This window comes from Malus domestica, chromosome 09 (assembly GCF_042453785.1).
Source record: "Malus domestica chromosome 09, GDT2T_hap1".
Taxonomy (NCBI): domain Eukaryota; kingdom Viridiplantae; phylum Streptophyta; class Magnoliopsida; order Rosales; family Rosaceae; genus Malus; species Malus domestica.
The window spans coordinates 16164354-16184311 of NC_091669.1; the positions used below are offsets into that span (position 1 = coordinate 16164354).

At 36.7% G+C, this 19958-nt stretch overlaps 2 protein-coding genes across 2 annotated transcripts; one reads left to right on the plus strand and one right to left on the minus strand.

The window, feature by feature from the left end:
* Positions 1 to 837: 837 nt before the first annotated feature.
* On the plus strand, positions 838 to 1880 carry LOC114826758 (transcription factor MYB53-like; the record flags this gene model as incomplete). The annotated part of the gene is made up of 1 exon (XM_070805082.1): positions 838 to 1880. A coding segment is annotated over one exon (756 nt), but the record flags the coding sequence as incomplete, so codon positions are not given.
* Positions 1881 to 4056: 2176 nt separating this feature from the next.
* Positions 4057 to 7485, minus strand: LOC103453577 (uncharacterized). Its single transcript, XM_008393122.4, has 4 exons — positions 7365 to 7485; positions 5965 to 6388; positions 4687 to 4786; positions 4057 to 4406 (listed from the first exon to the last, which is right to left on the minus strand). Exons 2-4 carry the CDS (start codon positions 6227 to 6229, stop codon positions 4334 to 4336), a joined length of 438 nt encoding a protein of 145 aa, XP_008391344.2. The 5' UTR covers positions 6230 to 6388; positions 7365 to 7485; the 3' UTR covers positions 4057 to 4333.
* Positions 7486 to 19958: the final 12473 nt, after the last annotated feature.

The window sequence follows — 19958 nt, forward strand, 5'->3', positions numbered from 1 at the left end:
TTTTTGTTACCTCTTTCTCTGCTGCTTAATCATACGGGTCGAGCATAAGAGCTAGCTTCCTTTGTCTCTATTGATCTCTCTTTTTACTTTTTATCTTCTTCTGCCTTGGCTGCAATACTACTTTGAGAGAGAGAGAGAGAGAGAGAGAGAGAGAGAGAGAGAGAGAGATGGGACATCACTCATGCTGCAGCAAACAGAAAGTGAAGAGGGGGCTATGGTCTCCGGAGGAAGATGAAAAACTCATCAACTGCATTACAACATATGGCCATGGCTGCTGGAGCTCAGTTCCTCAACATGCAGGTACCCTCTTCCTTCTCTCTGTACATCTATATATACATGTATCTTATTAATAATTAATTGATCTATATACATTTATGCATTATATATATGTTTTGGATTGTGCGGGATTTTGGTTGCTAATTAACCCATTACAATTTGTTGCCTAAGTTTTCAACTTTTTATTTAAATTTTTGTGTTTAAATTTGCTTCCATGAGGCCAGGCCTTCAGAGATGTGGAAAGAGCTGCAGACTGAGATGGACAAATTATTTGAGACCAGACTTGAAACGTGGGAGCTTCTCTCCCCAAGAAGCTGCACTCATCATCGAACTCCATAGCATTCTAGGCAACAAGTATAAATATTTGAACTTTTTAATATTAGTTCATCACCATTGTGTATGTTTCGGAAGCTGTTATTGACAGTCCAAGAAAGTCATTAGGCACTTTAAATTTACAAAAACACAAGTAAAAGTTAAAAGAGTGCAAGATGACATTTTTGAAGTGCCAGTAACAACTCTCTATGTTTTTATGTTAATTGTAATAATCTTGATACGTAAATTATAAGCAGATGGGCTCAGATAGCCAAGCACCTGCCAGGAAGAACAGATAATGAAGTGAAGAACTTTTGGAACTCAAGCATAAAAAAGAAGCTCATCCCTCATGAAGTTAATCCTGCATTTGCCTCCTTTTCTAGTGATCATATTCACAACTCTAGAAGTCATGGCTCTGAGGAAGGTTTCTTCACTCTCAATACAAACCCTAATTTGGGTTCTCAACCACAAGACCAGCTATACCTCCCCATTGTTCCATCACCAACTCCATCACTAGGTCTCGATTATCATGGTGATTTTAATAACATTCTCAAGTTAGACCAGACCAGTTACGCTTCCAATTTCGTCGATCATTTTTTGCCGCCTTTCCAATTACCATCAAATAATTCATCCTCATGTGAATCCTCATCATGGTCTTTAGGCTATCAGCCCCATTGCCAATATGATCCAAATGTTCAACAAGTTCAAAATTTCAGCATCAATGAAGCTGCAGCTGCACAGTATAATAATATTGGTAATGAGCTCATGGTTCCAATTAGTATGGCATCGTCAGCGCCAGCCGCTTATGAAATCATTGATAGTAATGCTTGTGGAATGCCAATACTATACCCATCTGATACACAAGAACTTGATTCACTTACCAAATTATCATGTTTTACTTCTGATCATGGGTCTCACCCTCAAGATCTTCAATTTCCATCCAACCAGTTGGAGTGCATTAAGGCAATCATGTCCTCGTTGCCATCGTCTTCATCATCGTTGTAGCTTCTACCGGCATCTTCATCCTTGTCACCTCCAATTTGTCGCAAACCTTAATGTTCATTCAAGCTGCTGGGAAGCCTAGCTGGTTAGACATAGTATTAAATTTGCGAATTGTATGGTTGATTAAAATAATGGTACGGATTCCCTGATTTGGTGGATTAGGAGGAAGGGATCCAGGATCCCTTTCATATCTTTCTATCTTGACATTTGAATAAGGTGATGATATTCTCATTACCAGAAAACCTAAATGTTGCTAGTTCAGGCTCCTTAGGGAGTAATGTTTGTTGAAACTCCATAAATTTGTATCTCCTTTCACATGTTGCTCACTTAATTTTATTCTTATCAAAATACTCTTTGAATATCGTTTATTCTGTACTCTAGGACCTGCCTGCTTCACTATTATTTGGAAAATATATATGCACTTCCTTTTCTCCTTCTGCACACTCATATATTTCTTTATGTTTGATTGATCCAGTCCAAAGACAACAACAAAAAATAGTAATGTACAGGAAGAGAAGACGGATGTGAAATCACTTTCCTATTGTTTTCCTATTATGTCCATCTTTTTTCACTGTTTCCGAAAACACCGGATAAAGTACAAAAAGTATGCCTTCTAGTCAAACCTTAAAAAATAATTTAGGCAAAGTATTGTTGGTACACCTAGCAGTACTAGGAAGTTGATTTTCGCACATTGTTTTGAGCATCTCACGTAATATTCTTTAGTTACAATGATTAGATTAAATAAATCAAATAAATCAAATAAAAATAACTAATAAAATTAAACAGAGATGTATATGAAAAGAAAAGGAGTGTTAATCTTTTCCGTACAAACAAAAGATTCTTGAGACAAGGCACTTTATATCGGAAAGGGATCCTATGCATGAGACAAGGCACTTTTTCTCATAAAGGGATCATCTTCGGATTCATTCTTTTTAATCTATCAAATTAGGAAATTCGTGTCAGTGAAATTTGACCCAACGGTTACAAACAGAGATCCGCTTTAAACGTTATAATAACTTCAGTTGTTGGATCAATTTTTAATGACACGGATTCTTTAATTTGATGAATTAAAAGAAAAGGATCCGGATCCCTTTTCCTTTTTCGAGTCTTGATTGTAGAAGCAGTACTTTAAGGCCATCTCCAACCGATGGTTGGTCAGAGGGTTCGTTTTAGCCCTTTGGCCTTCTAAGATTTTCCAAGATATTAATATTTTAATGAACAGTACATGACCATATTTGCCTCCGTCTCCAACTGAGGGCCATAGGGCCAAACATAATTTATTATTTAAAAATGTTTTTAAATGTTTTTAAAAATGTTGTTTAAGTTTCATGTTGTATAATTTTTATGTTGGTTAATGTTATTTAATGTTGTTTCATATTGTTTAATGTTGTTTCATGTTACTTAATTTAATTTTATGTTGTATACTGGCTTAGGAAGTTATAGGAAAAAAAATAGAATTTAAAAAAAAATGGAATTAAAAAAAATATGAAATAAAAAGATATGAAATAAATGTGAAATAGAAGTTATAGGAAAAAAATGGAATTAAAAAAAATATGAAATAAATTTTGTGAAATAGAAGTTATAGGAAAAAATAGAAGTTATATGAAAAATTTTGTAAATAAAAAATAATAATAAAACTGTAAAAAAAAAAATCAAATGCAACGGCTACTAGCGGTTGCATTTGAATTTTTTCTTAAGAAATCATGTTGGTTATAACCGACAGTAATACATTTATATTAAATAATAGCATGTATTCCTGTCGGTTATAACCGACAGAAATAACAAAACATTAAAAAAAAAATAGCCAGCCCTCCAGCCTCTCTGATTCCGTGGGGCCCTCCTAGATTCTAGAGCCCTCTGACCTAGCTCTCGGTTGGAGAAGGTTTTCGGGTTATTTTCGACCCTCTGGACCCTTCGGTTGGAGATGGCCTAAGCGAGTTCAAATGGGCCAGCTTTGGTCTCCAATATAGATGATGATAAATGTTCATTTGGAAATTGATAATGAACAATGTTTAATACTAAAATTAAATCAAATTACCTAAAAACTCAAACTTTAGTGCATAAAGAAGAAATCACTACTCTAGCCAACTTCACTAAGTTTAGGTTTACTAATATTCTAATAAATTAGTAATATTAGCATCTCCATTATTTGTTGGTCAAAATTAATAATCGTATAATTTCTTGATGAAATTTATATTGGCGTGGAGTGACAAACTCACATTTCATAATCCTTCTAGTGAATCATAATTATAACAAACAATGTAATCACGAGCGAAACTTGTTGCAAACCTTCCGGTGAATGATAATTTAAACAATGTAATCGTGAGAGAAACTTGCGTGTTACTAGGTGTATATGCCCCTTTGTAACCCACAATGAGAAAACAGGCCAGAATTCATAAACTTGACCTTGTTTTTCAAGGCTGTGTTGTTCGAATCCTCGTAAAACAGCAAAATGCCGAACCAGAATCACCCAGAAAAGGAAATCAACTACTAAACTGGCAAACATTATCAAATTCTGAGATAACAAGAAATTTGTGACAATCATAAATACATGGAACGTGATTTAATAGCCGACACCTTCAAGGTTGCCAGAAAAAAATGTCATCAAACTAATTCTTGTTCCGGTAAAGAAGCCTCGGCACTCCAAGGCTAAACAACTACAAAAGAAACCAAACATTACCATGATCCAAAGGCAAACTTCTCTACTAGATCCCAAGGTAAGACTAGACCAGAGAAAGAAATGTTAAGCTGTGACCCTTGCTCGACCCTTTGCTATTCTTCTAGCTATTACTCTTCGTCCACCCTTGGTTGCCTTACTGTTCATGTCGTAATGTGTCAGTCACACATGCAAAATCTACATATTACTGGTTGATTTGAAGCTTGAAATACGAGAAAACACGAGTCACAAAAGTAAGCGTTCTCATAAGTTGATCTGACAGAAAAACTAGCATTTACATTGAAAAGCAAAACTAGCATTTACAATGAAAAGTGTATACAGGTTCAATGACAGTAATGGCCATGGTTAACTTTGATTATCCTTTATCCAGATAACTAAATATGTGTGTGAGAGAGAGAGAGAGAGAGAGAGAGAGAGACCGAGCAAAAAATCCATGGTTCCTCTTCCGCCGGATGGTACTAGGCTGGAAGGTTCGCTTTGGAAATAATAGCATTGGCTCTGTTGATGAAGATTCATCTCCTGAGGAATAAAACATATATGATTATGACTGAAAGGAACAAAATGGAGTTGCTGTCAATATTACATGTTAAGTTTTACACTGTCGGCATACTTCGCAGGCATTGCCTTTTGGACAAAAATCTTTTCTTTTTGGTTTCTTTGGGTATTTAAAACATCAGAAGTTGGGTTCCCATTCTCCAATAACAACTACAATTCTAACAGGGGAAAACAGTAAAGGACATGAAATAGAGATTTTTGCACAAATAACTTCTGAGCTATATAATTTGACACAGACATTTCTTAACCTATTACAATAATATTCTCTCTGCAATTTTTCTACCAAAAAAAAACATCATAGATTTCAGAAAGAAACTTGCTTCTGCCCAGCATTAGCATTACCAAAATATGTCGATTTGAAGGCTGTTCTTGCTGGTCAATTATTGTACATGATTGAACCCAATCTAACGACTTTAAGCAACTATTCACTCTATATGTGATGGTCATGATCGAATACCAATGATTTCCATCATTTTGCAAAAGTTTGAAAAAAAATGACAAAGAAATATACTTGAGTGCCTAAAAACGTAAAATATAGTTGCGTGCCTAAAATCGTAAAATGCCAGTTGCAGAACAAAATGTTTGTTAGATGTCCATTAGGACTTCAAGAACAATATCCATAAAGTGACTACAGGCCAAGCTTACGTGACTACCTAAGTTTCAGATCCCCAACACCCCAAAATCTATGAAGTCAAAGCATCCAGGCACGCACAATTTAGAGGTATGAAAGGTGCCAGTGAAGGACATGCTTAGAAGCTAAACAATGTTTATATGCTCATATACAACTCGGGGAATATGACATAATTCTACTGAAATGCTTAATTCTGTTCAAAACGAAAAACCAAAAACTATGAACAAAGCCAATCAAAATTCTCATTAAGATTCACTTCATTTCCCAAATTAAGGTCAACCACCCACTCCTCACTATAAGTGTAAATATTTACACTCCAAATAAATCTCTCTACTTTGTACAGTCCTGAAATGCGCACCGTAGAACGAAACTGCTGATTCTAGTATTTTCCAACATTTTCTCAGCAACCAAACAGTCCATTAATTCAAAATAATGAACAAAAAAGTACAAATTTCCCGTACAAAAATCCAAAATTAGCAGAAACCGATGATGAGAGAGTGAGAGAGAGTACCGTCAGGTAAGTACAACGGAAGATAAGGGAGGCCGCAGGGGTACCAAAACCCTTCAGAGGAGACCCGTTTCAGCGATTCGGCATCGTTTTGGGGAAAACGGAGGGAGGTGTCGTAGTGGGAGAGAGACGGGAACAGCTTGGGAGTGATTCCGAGGCCGTGAGATACAATATGGCGATTCGGATTCGGGTTCGGGTGGAGCAATGGCTTGGATACGAACCGGTTCACGAGGGAAGCTCCGGTTCGAATTAGGGTTTTGGACGCCATTTCTTAGAAGAAGATGGAGCTGCTTGATTTCTGCTAAAACCTATGTAGCGACTGGAGAGACGGGGCGGGTGGATAGGTGTGGACGACACCAATTTTATTGTCGTTTGGGAAATAGTTAGAGCTAATGAAGGAGACTGAAGTTGCAAACGAATTTCATACCTATATTTAGGGTGGGTTCGGTACGGTTACCCTACCAAAACCCTCGTACCAATTACCGTACCAAACTTTCGGTTTGGTAAAATCTATTACCAATACCATACCAAACTTTCGGTATACCGAAGTTCGGTATTGCCAAATGTTCGGTTGGCATGGTATGGCAATGGTAATTGTCACTTTGTTTTGGGACAAAATTTGTTTTGGCTTTTTTAACCCAATTCAAGTGCAAAACTTTTTTATTGTACCTTTATCTAATACTTTGTAGCCTAAATTCATCTATTATTCATCATTCACAATTCACACACACAATAATTCAAATGATGCATCAAGATTCATGATGAAAATTAAGTTTACAATCCAAATAGAAGCTACGAACCAAAACAAATAGAAGTTTCCCCCATGCTAAAGATCGTCTCTATCCTCCATTGGTTCAAACACACTTCTAGAACTTTTCCAATGTCTTCTCCCTTATGACATGTGATCTTTATGAAGTTTATAATCCGTTTGTGCAACTTTCATTCCCTATCCATGAAGTGAGCGGTAACTACCATGTAGTTAATGTTTTGTACCGATGTCCAAGTATCGGTTGTGATACTTACCCTTTGATTATGCATTGCTTCAAATAACTTAAACTTCTCCAACACATATAAATCACACACACTAGCCGCAATCTTCTTCCTATTTGGAATCTTGAACCGAGGTTGAGCCTCTTTCATCATATCAAATTATTAGAATATTATAAATATGTGTTATATAATTATATATTATATAATTTATAAATTATATATTATATTATATGTTCGGTACGGTAAGGTAATACCGTGGTAATGATATCCATTACCAATACCGTACCATGAAATTTCGGTACGGTACAATACCGTACCATTACCGATTGGCACAACAAATTTGGCACAAAATCGGTATGGCACGGTTGGTAATTCGGTTGGCACGGCAATTTGGCAAAAAAATCCACCCCTACCTATATTCCACAAGCACAAGTTCGATTCTTGGGATGTTTGAATCACACAATCGTGGTCATAGAAAGGTTAAAAATATCTCTATGAGTCTTTCTGATTTCCAAAAAAGTGGGTTGTTATGACGAAACTACTAATTGATTCCTTTAAAAAAAAAAATATATATAGAGGAGACTAGACTTGTCTTCAAACTGCATTTTGGTCCTTGAAAAAAGAATCTATTTTCGGTTGTCCTCCAACTTTCATTTTCGTAACCATTTTCGTCCTTTCCGTCTATTTTGTTTATTTTTCTGTTAATTTGAGGGGTAACTTAATTCTGGTTTTGTATTTGAAGAAAATAAAAATGAAAGAGTTAATTATAAATATGGACCATGAACTTATTCTCGCATTTCATTTTTTTTACTAAATTCTTGCCGTGTTTATTTTTGTTTTTAGATTTTGGGGTGGTTATTAGAGCATTTTAAACTAACCGAAATTAGTCCCACTTAGTTCCAAATTTTATACTCGCAAGCAAACAAATCGTTCGATAGTATAGAAAGCAAGCACTTAATATCATCCCACATAAATTAATCTAATTCTTAACAACTAACTTAAATCCAATTGCAATGTAGTGAAATGTAACAAAGATTGATAAATAATGATGGTTTTGAGAGTTGATACTAAAAGTAAAAAAAAAATAAAATGAAAACAAGAACATGTGATCACAATACAAAAGTGGCAGCCAAGAAAACAAGTTGTAATTCAACCGAGTAAAACACTAGAGCGTCCGACTCTCCATAACCAATCATACTTATTTCCCACAACGAATTATTAACAAGTACTGAATCTCATTTTCCTAATTCATGTAATATCTATGGCATCTAGACTATTATGTATATTCCATTATGCAACCATCCATGGCATCTATATTAGTTTAACATAATGAAACTCACTACGATCAGTAGAAATTTATATAAAGACTACACAAATCTTAGAGCATGGCATTTACTACTAGGTAATTTATAGTATCTATTTGCAAGAAGCTATCACTCAAGTTGAAAACATGGCATCTGCACAACTTGCATCAAATTTCTAAGAGAAAGTCAAGATGGTAGCTAATCACCAAGACTAAAACCAAACATATAAGCATAGCAAACTGTCACACAATGGTGGTCACAGAGAGGTTAAAAATGTCCCTGTGAGTCTTTCTGATTTCCAAAAAGGTGGACTACCACGACGAAGCCATTAACTAATTCCTTTAAAAATATATATATATAGAGGAGACTAGACTTGTCTTCAAACTGCATTTTGGTCCTTGAAAAAAGAATCTATTTTCGGTTGTCCTCCAGCTTTCATTTTCGTAACCATTTTCGTCCTTTCGGTCTATTTTGTTTATTTTTCTATTAATTTGAGGGGTAACTTAATTCTGTTTTTGTATTTGAAGAAAATAAAAATGAAGGAGTTAATTATAAATATGGTCCATGAACTTATTCTCGCATTTCATTTTCTTTAGTAAATTCTTGCCGTGTTTATTTTTGTTTTTAGATTTTGGAGTGGTTATTAGAGCATTTTAAACTAACCGAAATTAGTCCAACTTAGTTCCAAATTTTATACTCGCAAGCAAACAAATCGTTCAATAGTATAGAAAGCAAGCACTTAATATCATCCCACATAAATTAATCTAATTCTTAACAACTAACTTAAATCCAATTGCAATGTAGTGAAATTTAACAAAGATTGATAAATAATGATGGTTTTGAGAGTTGATACTAAAAGTGAAAAAAAAAAAAAAAAATGAAAACAAGAACATGTGATCACAATACAAAAGGTGGCTGCCAAGAAAACAAGTTATAATTCAACCGAGTAAAACACTAGAGCGTTCGACTCTCCATAACCAATCATACTTATTTTCCACAACGAATTATTAACAAGTACTGAATCTCACTGGTAGTCAAATTTTCCTAATTCATGTAATATCTATGGCATCTAGACTATTACGTATATTCCATTATGCAACCATCCATGGCATCTAGATTGGTTTAACATAATGAAACTCACTACGATCAGTAGAAATTTATATAAAGACTACACAAATCCTAGAGTATGTCATTTACTACTAGGTAATTTATGGTATTTATTTGCAAGAAGCTATCACTCAAGTTGAAAACATGGCATCTGCACAACTTGCATCAAATTTACAAAGAGAAAGTCAAGATGGTAGCTAATCACGAAGACTAAAACCAAGCATATAAGCATAGCAAATTGTCACATCCCGGCCTGGGCCCCTATCACATCCTGGGCTCGACTCCACCGTAGCACGATATTGTCCACTTTGGGCCTCGACCACGCCCTCACGGTTTTGTTTCTGGGAGCTCACATGAAAACTTCCCAGTAGGTCATCCATCATGGGATTCCTCTCGTGCGAGCTCGCTTAACTTCGAAATTCCATTGGAACCCAAAGTCAGTGAGCTCCCAAAAGGCTTCGTGCTAGGTAGAGATGAGAATATACATATAAGGCTTACATGATCCACTCCCCTGGGCGATGTGAGATGTTACAAAACTGACACACCTCAACCCAGAAATTCCATTGGACTCCGAATCGAGTTGTGCTGGCCGACACCTGGAGGGTGACGAGGCCATAAAGTGTAGTGTAGTGGAAAAAGAATGTGAATAAATTTAAACCTAAAAGTGCCTAAACAAAGGAGTGCGCGGGTGAGCGGGATTGAACCCTTTTCACACGTGATGTTAGAGCATAAGATAGAATAATTAATAGGATGAAGGTTATACCACTGAAGGTAACCATCTCCTAAGATTTGCCAGAATCCTTGTAAATACGTAAGCACAGCTACTAAACCTGAATGGGCGAAAAACAAAGTTGAGTGGATCAGCAAAACATTTTATAAAAACCTTTATTTTCGAATATACTAACCCATTGCCATAAAACAAGTATAGTTTCCTTAAAACGTACTACGTAAGTAAGTAAACAATAATACAACAGCATTATAACCACAAATATGCCACGTCATGATATATAAATGCCACAGTAATAAAATCATGTGATAATCAAGTATAGCTAAGTGCTCATCCCTCTAAGTTGACACACGAGTTCGAATAGATAATTTCTGACACAAACAGGACCGGGTGTAATCAATACGCTCTAGTACTACGATCACGTGAAGATTGGTACAGAAGCACGTCACATACAATTCGGATTGCTTAATGCAATTTGCCCAATAGGACTGGCACCTAACTTGGATCCAAGGCGAGCGAATGGTGCGATGTGAACATACACGTGAAGGACTGGCTCTGGCCCTGGGGCGAGTACTAACACCGGTGCAGCAAGATGAGCATGTACATATATGTATGAATGTCTTGACAGTAATATCCTAACCATATAGCTGTATTTATCACATTTACTATCACAATAACGAATACTTGACAATATAAGCGTAAAAGTGAAGTAACTAAGCATTTAGGGAAACTATCAATATGTATAAGTATAAAATAAACTGCCCACTCATTGATATGCAGTTGAAACGAAGCCTTCTAGCCTTGCTTGACCTCGTACCTCCTCAAGATATGTTTCCCCTATATGTGAAATTACTTATTAACTTAGTTTAATAACACATTCACAGAAACTTAAATAAAACCTTCATAGATTTCTCAAACATAGGGTTTGAATACATGAAATCGATCTACTCGACGTCACGAACCTACACAAATTGACAGAAGGTTAATCGGAGGCCGGACGCGTTGCCATAAGTGGCTGTATTGGCATCCACGAGCTACACACGTCAAGGACCCATATGAGACCACGCTCGCTCACGCGCCAGCGAGTACGGCTATACTCGCCTTCTTCGCAAGTTCCTGCATTTGTAGGTTGAAGGTCTAACTTCCAGAGCTCCTAACGAGCTCGATTCTCAACCAACAATAATTCTACAAAGATCAAATTAAAGCTAGGAATGTAATGAATCGATCCTATTCACAGAAAGTTCAAAAGTGGTTCGTGTCGTCTAGAACTTTGGCTTAAATGTGGCCAAATGGCCACGGTCAACTTTTCCCGGAAATCTGGGAATTTCTTCCCAACTTCCAGAGTTGATTTCTAACTCAATAGTTACCTAAACTCAATGATTCAAAATCCATTTTAAAGTTAGAAATATAGAGAACAAGTCTATACCTATTATGAGTCCAGTCGTAGTCGAGGTTGGCCAGAAAAATGGCCTGAAGGTGGCCAAATTGCCACGGGTCCGAGTTTCCAGAAATCTGGGAAATTTTATCCTAACTTTGAAGGCAAATTTCTAGTTCGCTACCTAACCATTTTCAGTGTTCTACTTATATATTTGAAGCTCGTAATGAGGGAAACAAGATCATACCATCATGAGGTTAAAACATGGTTAGAGTAGGCGGGAAAAGTGATCTGAAAGTGGCTCAACGGTCACGATTCCTTCAATCAAAAAATCTGGGGAAAAATTTCATTTCATCCTTTCAGTCACAAACCCTACCAAAATAAGTTTAAAACCCTAAAATCATTTACAACTAACGAAGAAGAATGAAGAGAGGGTGTTCCTGAGGCCAACCTTGGTTGTGAACGGGATAAACTCATCGGAGCAAGTTGAACTCGAAGCAGACCTTCTTGTGCACCCAGAGAGCTCAGTTCTCGAATGAGGGCTGGTAGTTGGGATAGTAATAGTGGTTCAGTGGTCTGAGGGATTTCCGAAGGGGCGAGGTGGTGACTGGTGTTGGTGGTGCAGTGCGCGGCTGCATTGGTTTTCATAGAGGGCGATAGGGTTTGAGAGGAAGAGTCTTCGGGGAGAGAGATGAAAGATAGTGAGGTTTGAACTTTCTGAAAATTGGTTTGGGTTATGGGTTTGTGAGGTCTGATTTCAAATTGGTTGCCAACATTAAGGGAAATGATGTGAGTGGTAGATAGTGAAACTGGGAAAAGGAAATGTTGAAATTGATTGGTGGATGAGATGGGGGAACATGGATCCCCTTTTAAGGGGATTGATGGATTTTGTACAATTTTTAATGTACAAAATATACCCCTCTACAATGTTTCAAGCATTGTTAAATTTGTACGTTCGTGTACAAAATACCCATAGTTAATGTACTTTAACGGAGTGTAACATTTTTGTTACAGGTCCGATTCGAGTCTAATACACTCTCACGCGTTCGTAGCGATGAGTACTAATGTAATAAGAAACCAGGAAAAATAAATTGGAAGACGAAACCACGTCCACGTCAGATTCCACTTTTGTCCAAAAAGGGTAAAATCGTCAACTCACACCAACAGAAAAGAAATCAAAGTGAAAAGTAGGGACGGGTCGTCACAATCTACCCTCTTAAGAAAATTTCATCCCTGAAATTTAAAATCATTTGTTACACAAAGCTCAAAGATAGGGAAGAATAAAATATATGTACTAACGAAGAAATCAGGTCAGAGTGGTTGTACAAAAAGGGAAAATGCCGTTCCGTCGTGATTTAGAGTGCATTATTCCTTTCTCATGCCTCCAATTCATACTTTCTTTCTTCTTTTGTACAATACTATAATATAATAGTTTTCTCAAAACAAAACGTCGAAAATATTTATATGTACTAACATCCCATCGAAAATACATATAAATAGCAACATAAGGTTAAGGTAGTTATACTGATTTAAAACTGAACATAGGATTTTCTCTATTATTCTCCTGTGCGTCGTGTACTCCGAAAGTAAGTACATAATATCCTTGGGTCGAGCCCAAGTAATAAATAGGTAAAATCAACAAACACATAAGTAAGTACTAGGTAAGCACTAATGTAAAATAACCTACATATTTACTTGCTTAACGAATCCAATAAATAAGTCCTTGATACTACGGTCTGCAGCCCGTGATATCGACAACTCATTGTTGTCATGATAAGCAAGTAACAAATTCTTGAGAGTGCAATATTACCATCATGCCCTCATTGGGAAATACACAAACAATGTCTAATCAAGTCTCTACCGTGCTCACGCACTACCCCCTTTGGGTAACAACAACAATAAGATAACATTTCTATAATGCGAACTCACACAATTGAACACTTGTTCGTAAAACTCATCTGTCAAGCAAGTGCTAAGTAAAAAATCTCCATTCCAAATCTCAATAGTGTCACAACAAAGACCAACATTTTTGTAACCCTAGTTACAAGCATTTGTAGTGGAGATAAGTGTCTAATATGATCATGCTACAACAAAAGAGCAGATAAATACAACATGCCATAAAGGTCCAGGTAAGTCGTTCAGACTAGTCGTTAGTTTGAGGGTGAAATGTAGCCGATAACAAAACTTACTACACGTGGCCTTCAAAAAAGACCATCCCAATAATTGGTAGTAAAACTCGCATCACGATGAGATATAATAGTGGCACACCTGCCATGTAGTCGAGCCAACGTAGTCCACAATGCCTTAGTAAGCAATTCTATAGAGAAGTTCCCTCGAACTTAGTGAGATAGTGACTACGTTGAGAAGGCTAAAAGAATATTCGAGAATTTGAGGATTAAAGCAAGTCCATTAAATCTAGGGTATGAGAAAGTTGGATCGAATGCAAAACATCAATTACAATGGTAGTTTTCGAGATTTTGCAATCACCACGGTAAAGATTCATTCAATTGAGTAATTGCTGGGTGATTTAGAAATTAATGGTCACGACTGCACTCCCAATGTCAACGGTTTTTCTAGACAGTGCAATACGAAGTGCAGTAGGGTAGACATGTACCCAAGGTTAACTAGAATACCTTCTAGCACCAGGAGGTGAAAATGTTGTCCTTTTTGATAGGAGCATATTTATGCGACTTAATTGGCTTGTTCTCGTGCTTTTACGTTGTGTTTCTTTAGTTATTTTAGTGTTAAAGTCACTTTTGTGTGTTTTCAGGTTTTAAGGTCAATGGATGCAAGATGATGCATTTTGGAGCCTTTTGAAGAAAAATTGAGCTTGGAATGGTGATCACATGCTTGAAGCAAAAGGAATGGATGAATTGAAGACTTGAAGGAAGTAGGTTTCCTAATCAACGAAGGATTCCTACACCAAGAAGGATTCCAACTCCAAGAAGGTTTCCTACTTTGGTTTAACCTTTCCTAAATGTTCTTAAGTTTTATCAACTTTGAAGGCATCCTAAGCATTCTAGGACATCAAATACACTTCCCTTGCACATTATAGATCCTTGCCGCACCTTGTTCCCCTTCCCTCTTCCTTGCCGTGCAAGGGAGAGTGTTCTTTCCTAAATCTTGCATTTAAACACTTTCCTAATCTACTTTAAAGCCTTGCCACACCTTTTAGCTTATTTCCTTTAAATTTCTGATTTGTTTCCCTAAATTGTAGAAGCTTTAGACTTAATTTCTGTTTACCTAGTTAACCTAGGGTTTTATTTCCTTTATCCCTTTAAATAAACCCCTTGTTGCAGCAAACACATGGCAAAGAAAAGAATGTTGCAGCACACACATGGGAGCACACAGCATGGGCAGAAAATTGGTGTGTTTTGTGGTTGAAATGATGAAGCATGTGTGTGTGTAAATGTAAAGGAGAAACATGGCAGAAAATGTGTGTGTTTTGTGGTTGAAATGATGCAAAGAACATGTGTGTGTGCAAGTGTAACAGCTAGGATGATAACATGGCAGCAAACCCACATGCAAAGTGGAAGGAAAGCACAAAACATGGGCATAAAATTGGTGTGTTTTGTGATTGGAATGATGAAGCATGTGTGTGTAAATGTAAAGGGGAAACATGACAACTCACACCCACACAAGCTGCACATGCAAAGGAAATGGAGTGGTCCTCTCTCAAGCCTATAAATACCACCTCCCATATTCATCAACAATAACGGATTTTGATCCCTTACCTTACCGCACATCTCCATCACCAATTCAGCCAAACACCACCCCTAGCCACACCACCCATCAACCCTAAACCTTTCCATACCATTCCCCATCCATTCTACACCATAAAAACCACCCAAAACCTGTTCTAAATCTGTTATGCCGTGACTATTGCAAGGAAGGAAGGAGAAGGAACATCTTGTGCCGTGCCTATGCCCAAGCCTTGGGAGTATTGGAGCGTTTCTAGGTGTTTTCTATCTTTGATTTCAATGTTTAATTTAAGTTATCTTTGTGTAATTGCGAGCATGAGGAACTAAACCCCTCTTAGTTAGGGGGTGATTCGAAACTATGTTCATGCTTACAATATGATTTGATTACATCCAGTTGTGATTCATAAGTTGTGAATTCAATTTACTTATTCGTTCGTATAAAAACTGATTTGTGTATGTTGGTTGAGAGTGCACGCTTAATTTTCATGCATGAATTTGACGCTAGAATATAAGGGAGTTTCACCTAATCGTTATGAACTTATATTCACAAGTAGTGAAGGTTGCTAGTCACAATCACGTTAAGTAAATTCTTGGCATAAGTTTCATGCAAATCATAGTAACGAGTGCCTCGTCAATGCTTATGTTTTTCATAGAACTTAATGATTCTTGCTTGTATCTCTATTATGCAATTCATGTAGGGAACTTGTAGGGAATGTTTTGGGTTGTCGTATGCAATCATCCAACCTAATAACTTGTGGAAAAACTGAGGGTTAATTAGTGCAATTCACGGTTAATTTGGGGTGTTGAGTATTCATAGTTTATCGAAAAGCAACTGGAAATCGTTTTGTATGCAAGTGTGACATGTGTGGAGAAGAACCTCCTAGCTAGCCTTCCATCCATAAGTTTCATTCAAATTCATTTACAATCTGTTTTGTTTTACAAAGTTTGTTTTGTTTTCAAATTCGTCAAGAACCAATCTCCCATTTATTTCAAAGTGTTAAGATTAGTTAGTAATCACTTTAGTTTGTGTTTTTAAGTGTCTTAAGTCAAGTCATAACCCAGTTTCGTCCAATTTAGTGTTAGGTGTTCAAAACTGCCCAGAAAGTGTTTTTAAGGCAGTTTTGAGTTTTATTTGCTGTTTTGAATCTTTTTGTTTATCTTAGTATTTTAAAGTATAGTTTTGCATTCTTTGAGTCTAGTTTAGTGTTTTAAACTTTGTTTTTACGTTTTCAAGTCAGTTTCCAAGTGATTTAGCAATCCCTCCTAATCCCCGGCCTAGAACGATCCCTACTTACATTCTTTACTACAATTGACAAAAAGAGGGTTTAATTTGTGTGCTTATATATTTCGCATCAAATTTTTGGCGCCGTTGCCGGGGATTAGCAAAGTTTGCTAATCCCTCATTGTTTCTTTTTATTTATTTTTTTTGTGTGTTTTTATTTTAGTTTGATGATTGGGTTTATTTCTTATTTTCAGGTACTAGTTTATGACTCGTAGTTCTTAACATATTAGTGCAAACATCTCGGAGTTTGACGGTGATTTTGAAAGAACTTTGAGAAGAAAGAAGAGGCATCCAGAACCTAGTGAACCTAGTTCAAGTTCAGAGGCCGAATCTGAATTTGAAGAAAAAGAAGAAGAAGCCATGGACAACCGAACACTCAAGGAGCTCGCCGCTTCGGGATTAGATAATGCCGTACCTTTGTGTATCCTATATCCCACGGCTGCGCAAGGTAAGACTGAAGAGTTCGAGTTAAAGTCAAGTTTGCTCCACCACATTCCAAAATACCATGGGCTGTCCATGGAGGACCCGAACAAGCAACAACAACAACAAAGCCTTTTCCCACTAAGTGGGGTCGGCTATATGAATCCTAGAACGCCATTGCGCTCGGTTTTGTGTCATGTCCTTCGTTAGATCCAAGTACTCTAAGTCTTTTCTTAGGGTATCTTCCAAAGTTTTCCTAGGTCTTCCTCTACCCCTTCGGCCCTGAACCTCTGTCCCGTGGTCACATCTTCGAACCGGAGCGTCAGTAGGCCTTCTTTGTGTTGGAAATATGCCCTGAAAGTCAATCTTTAGAAGAAACCTCCTTTTAGGACAAATGAATCGATGTATGGATGATTCTTATACATCAAATGGCAAAGACACAAATTAGGACTATCTCAATAAACGATATATGTCCTAAATAGTGTATCCATGGACAGTGGATCGATTGAAGAAGTAATCTAATGATGTTAGACTACAGAGACCTTCTTCACATAACCAAATGTCCAAAAAGGTTCCTGGTCGTTGGATTGTCGGAGGGATACTGACAATGCGTAGACCGGTACATACTATGTCTGCTTCAATTGGAAGGATGGAAAGTCTCATCCCATTCGTGTTGTGACACTAAGACAAGTATGTAGGTGCTCATTAGGGGAATGAGTTCACTGAACACAATCGAATGAGAGTACTTGCATGGAGGTCTACTCACATGTCAAGCAAGTAACTCTAATGGTTGGAAAGATGTAAGTAATCCTTAGACCTGAAGCATCGTCGTTGTCTTGTGGTTAAGTACGTAATCTTTGATTATGTCAAAGTCTCCCCATTCGAGGGTGTCCACGGCATAATTGGGGTTAAGCCACTTAGTCATGAAGGCAAGTGTATGCGCAACAAGGAATCTCTAATCCTTGATAAGAGAGGAAGAATACTCTAAGATATGATTCGGGAATCTTCGGCCGAAGTATCGAGCGTATTGAATGGAAAGCGTTCCTATACGACTCAAATGAATCATATATGAAGAATAATCACATTAGGGGTTTGACATGATATATCCATACCCTAATGATATGATTGAGAGTATTGTATTAGAGAAGGATTGAATTACATTGTAATTCCAACTGACTAGGTTCTTCGAATAAACTTCTACATTAGCTTGGGTAGCTATGACATATGGTTAGATGTCACTCATAGCTTGTGAGTTCTTCTAGATGATTAAATGTAGTCGTCAAAGAAGAAAGGTGAATTAAAATGAAGTTTTAATTCACTAAGTGATTGAATTAAATATAAGTAATTGGATTGATGCCAATCACCTCACTGCCTTGCTAATTAGAACCTAAAAGATTGTTCACCAAAACACTATTGTGGTGAGTAACTAATGGATGATGGAAACAATTAATTGGATTAATTATGTGTTGTGATTAATTTAGAAAAGTCTAAAGAAATCATAAAAGCGATAAAGATCGTTTTGGGCTTAAAGAAACGTTCGGGTTTAATTGGGCCCATTGGGCCTAAACCCATTGGGCCTAAACCCATTGGGCTTTTATTCAAGCATTGGATGACTTGAAATAAATGAAAGCCCAAAGCCTAAACAACACAAAGAGGGCCGGCCATATTATGTGGGGAAGGAGAGATATTTAGTCAAGTGTTGACTAGGTTTTCTTTTGTCTATATAAGGAACTTTATAGTGATAAAGTTCATAAGGGTTTTTTGAAGTGTTTAAACAACAAAGAGGCAAAAGAAAAAAGCTCTCTAACACATCAAAGGGCCGGCCACCATTGGGGTGTTTTAGCTAACAATCTTTCACCCTTTTGGTTATTCCTTCATCCTTCTCACTACACTAGTGGGTGAGGATCTTTAGAGGTTTCCTACTTTGGAAACTTGAAGAGAACCTAGGAGCACTCATTCTTTCAAAGTGGAGGAGGCAAGGGGGGAAGCTAGGCTCAAGGATTTCAAGGAGCAAAGGGCTTGGAGGTGGTCCATCCTTGGTCTCAAGTCTAGATCAAGAGGTATAAGACTAACCTTCACTTTGTTCTTGATTCTATAAATTGTTTTGATGCATTATATATAAACCTATGAACCTTGAAGGGGATTTGCATGACTATAGCTTTGATAATATGTTATAAATGCTTCCGCTGCTTTCGTATATCATAATTGTTTTGGATATGCATGATAGTCATTTAGAAATCCCATGCTAGAATCTCATAGATTTCCCTTCAAGTGGTATCAGAGCCAAAGGTTTATGTATAATGTGTCCTTTTGGATTTTATGCATATGGGTATTAATGTTATGTATGACATATTGTTGTTTCATTCAAAGTATGTTTATCTTTTGTTTTCAATAGTTGAAAAATGTTAGTCAATAGTTGAGAAAGGTATGTATGCAAAAGTGTTTTGTATGCATGAATGAAAAATGAGTTTAGAACTAGTATGACATATTATTTCTTCATTTAAAAGTATGTTTATCTTTTGTTTTTCAATGGTTGAAAAATATAAATCAAGAGTTGAAAAGATATGCATGTAAAAGTTGTTTTGTATGCATGAATGAAGAATAAGTCATGAACAAAATTTGGGGTTTTTTGTTCTTTGTGGTTGGCACGGTTTTGGGGGGTTTTATGTATGTGTTTGTGGTTTATTGTAAGACACTCACACATCATTTTAAAGCTAGAAAGTAGAACCCTTGTCACTTTTGTTTTTGGGTTTGAAAAATCACCAAGAATACATAAATCTTGAAAATGTGTTCATGGTTTTGTTCTTGGTGTTTATAGTTTGGTTTTGGGTGAAAATGTTTTTAGTTGGTTTTCATGCATGGTTTCATGGTTTTGGGTGATGTTCTTACCATCCATAACCATATTAAAACCTTTTAAAACCCTAGACTTGTCTAGGATATTTCCATCACTTTTTCATTAAAACCATTTAATGCCAAAACCAAGTGACAAGCAAATTTGGATTTTTCTTCTTTGCATTGAATTAAAGCTTGATGGGTGAGACTTCCCATCCCCCTTAATGTGGCCGGCCACCCTAGTGGATTTATCCACTTG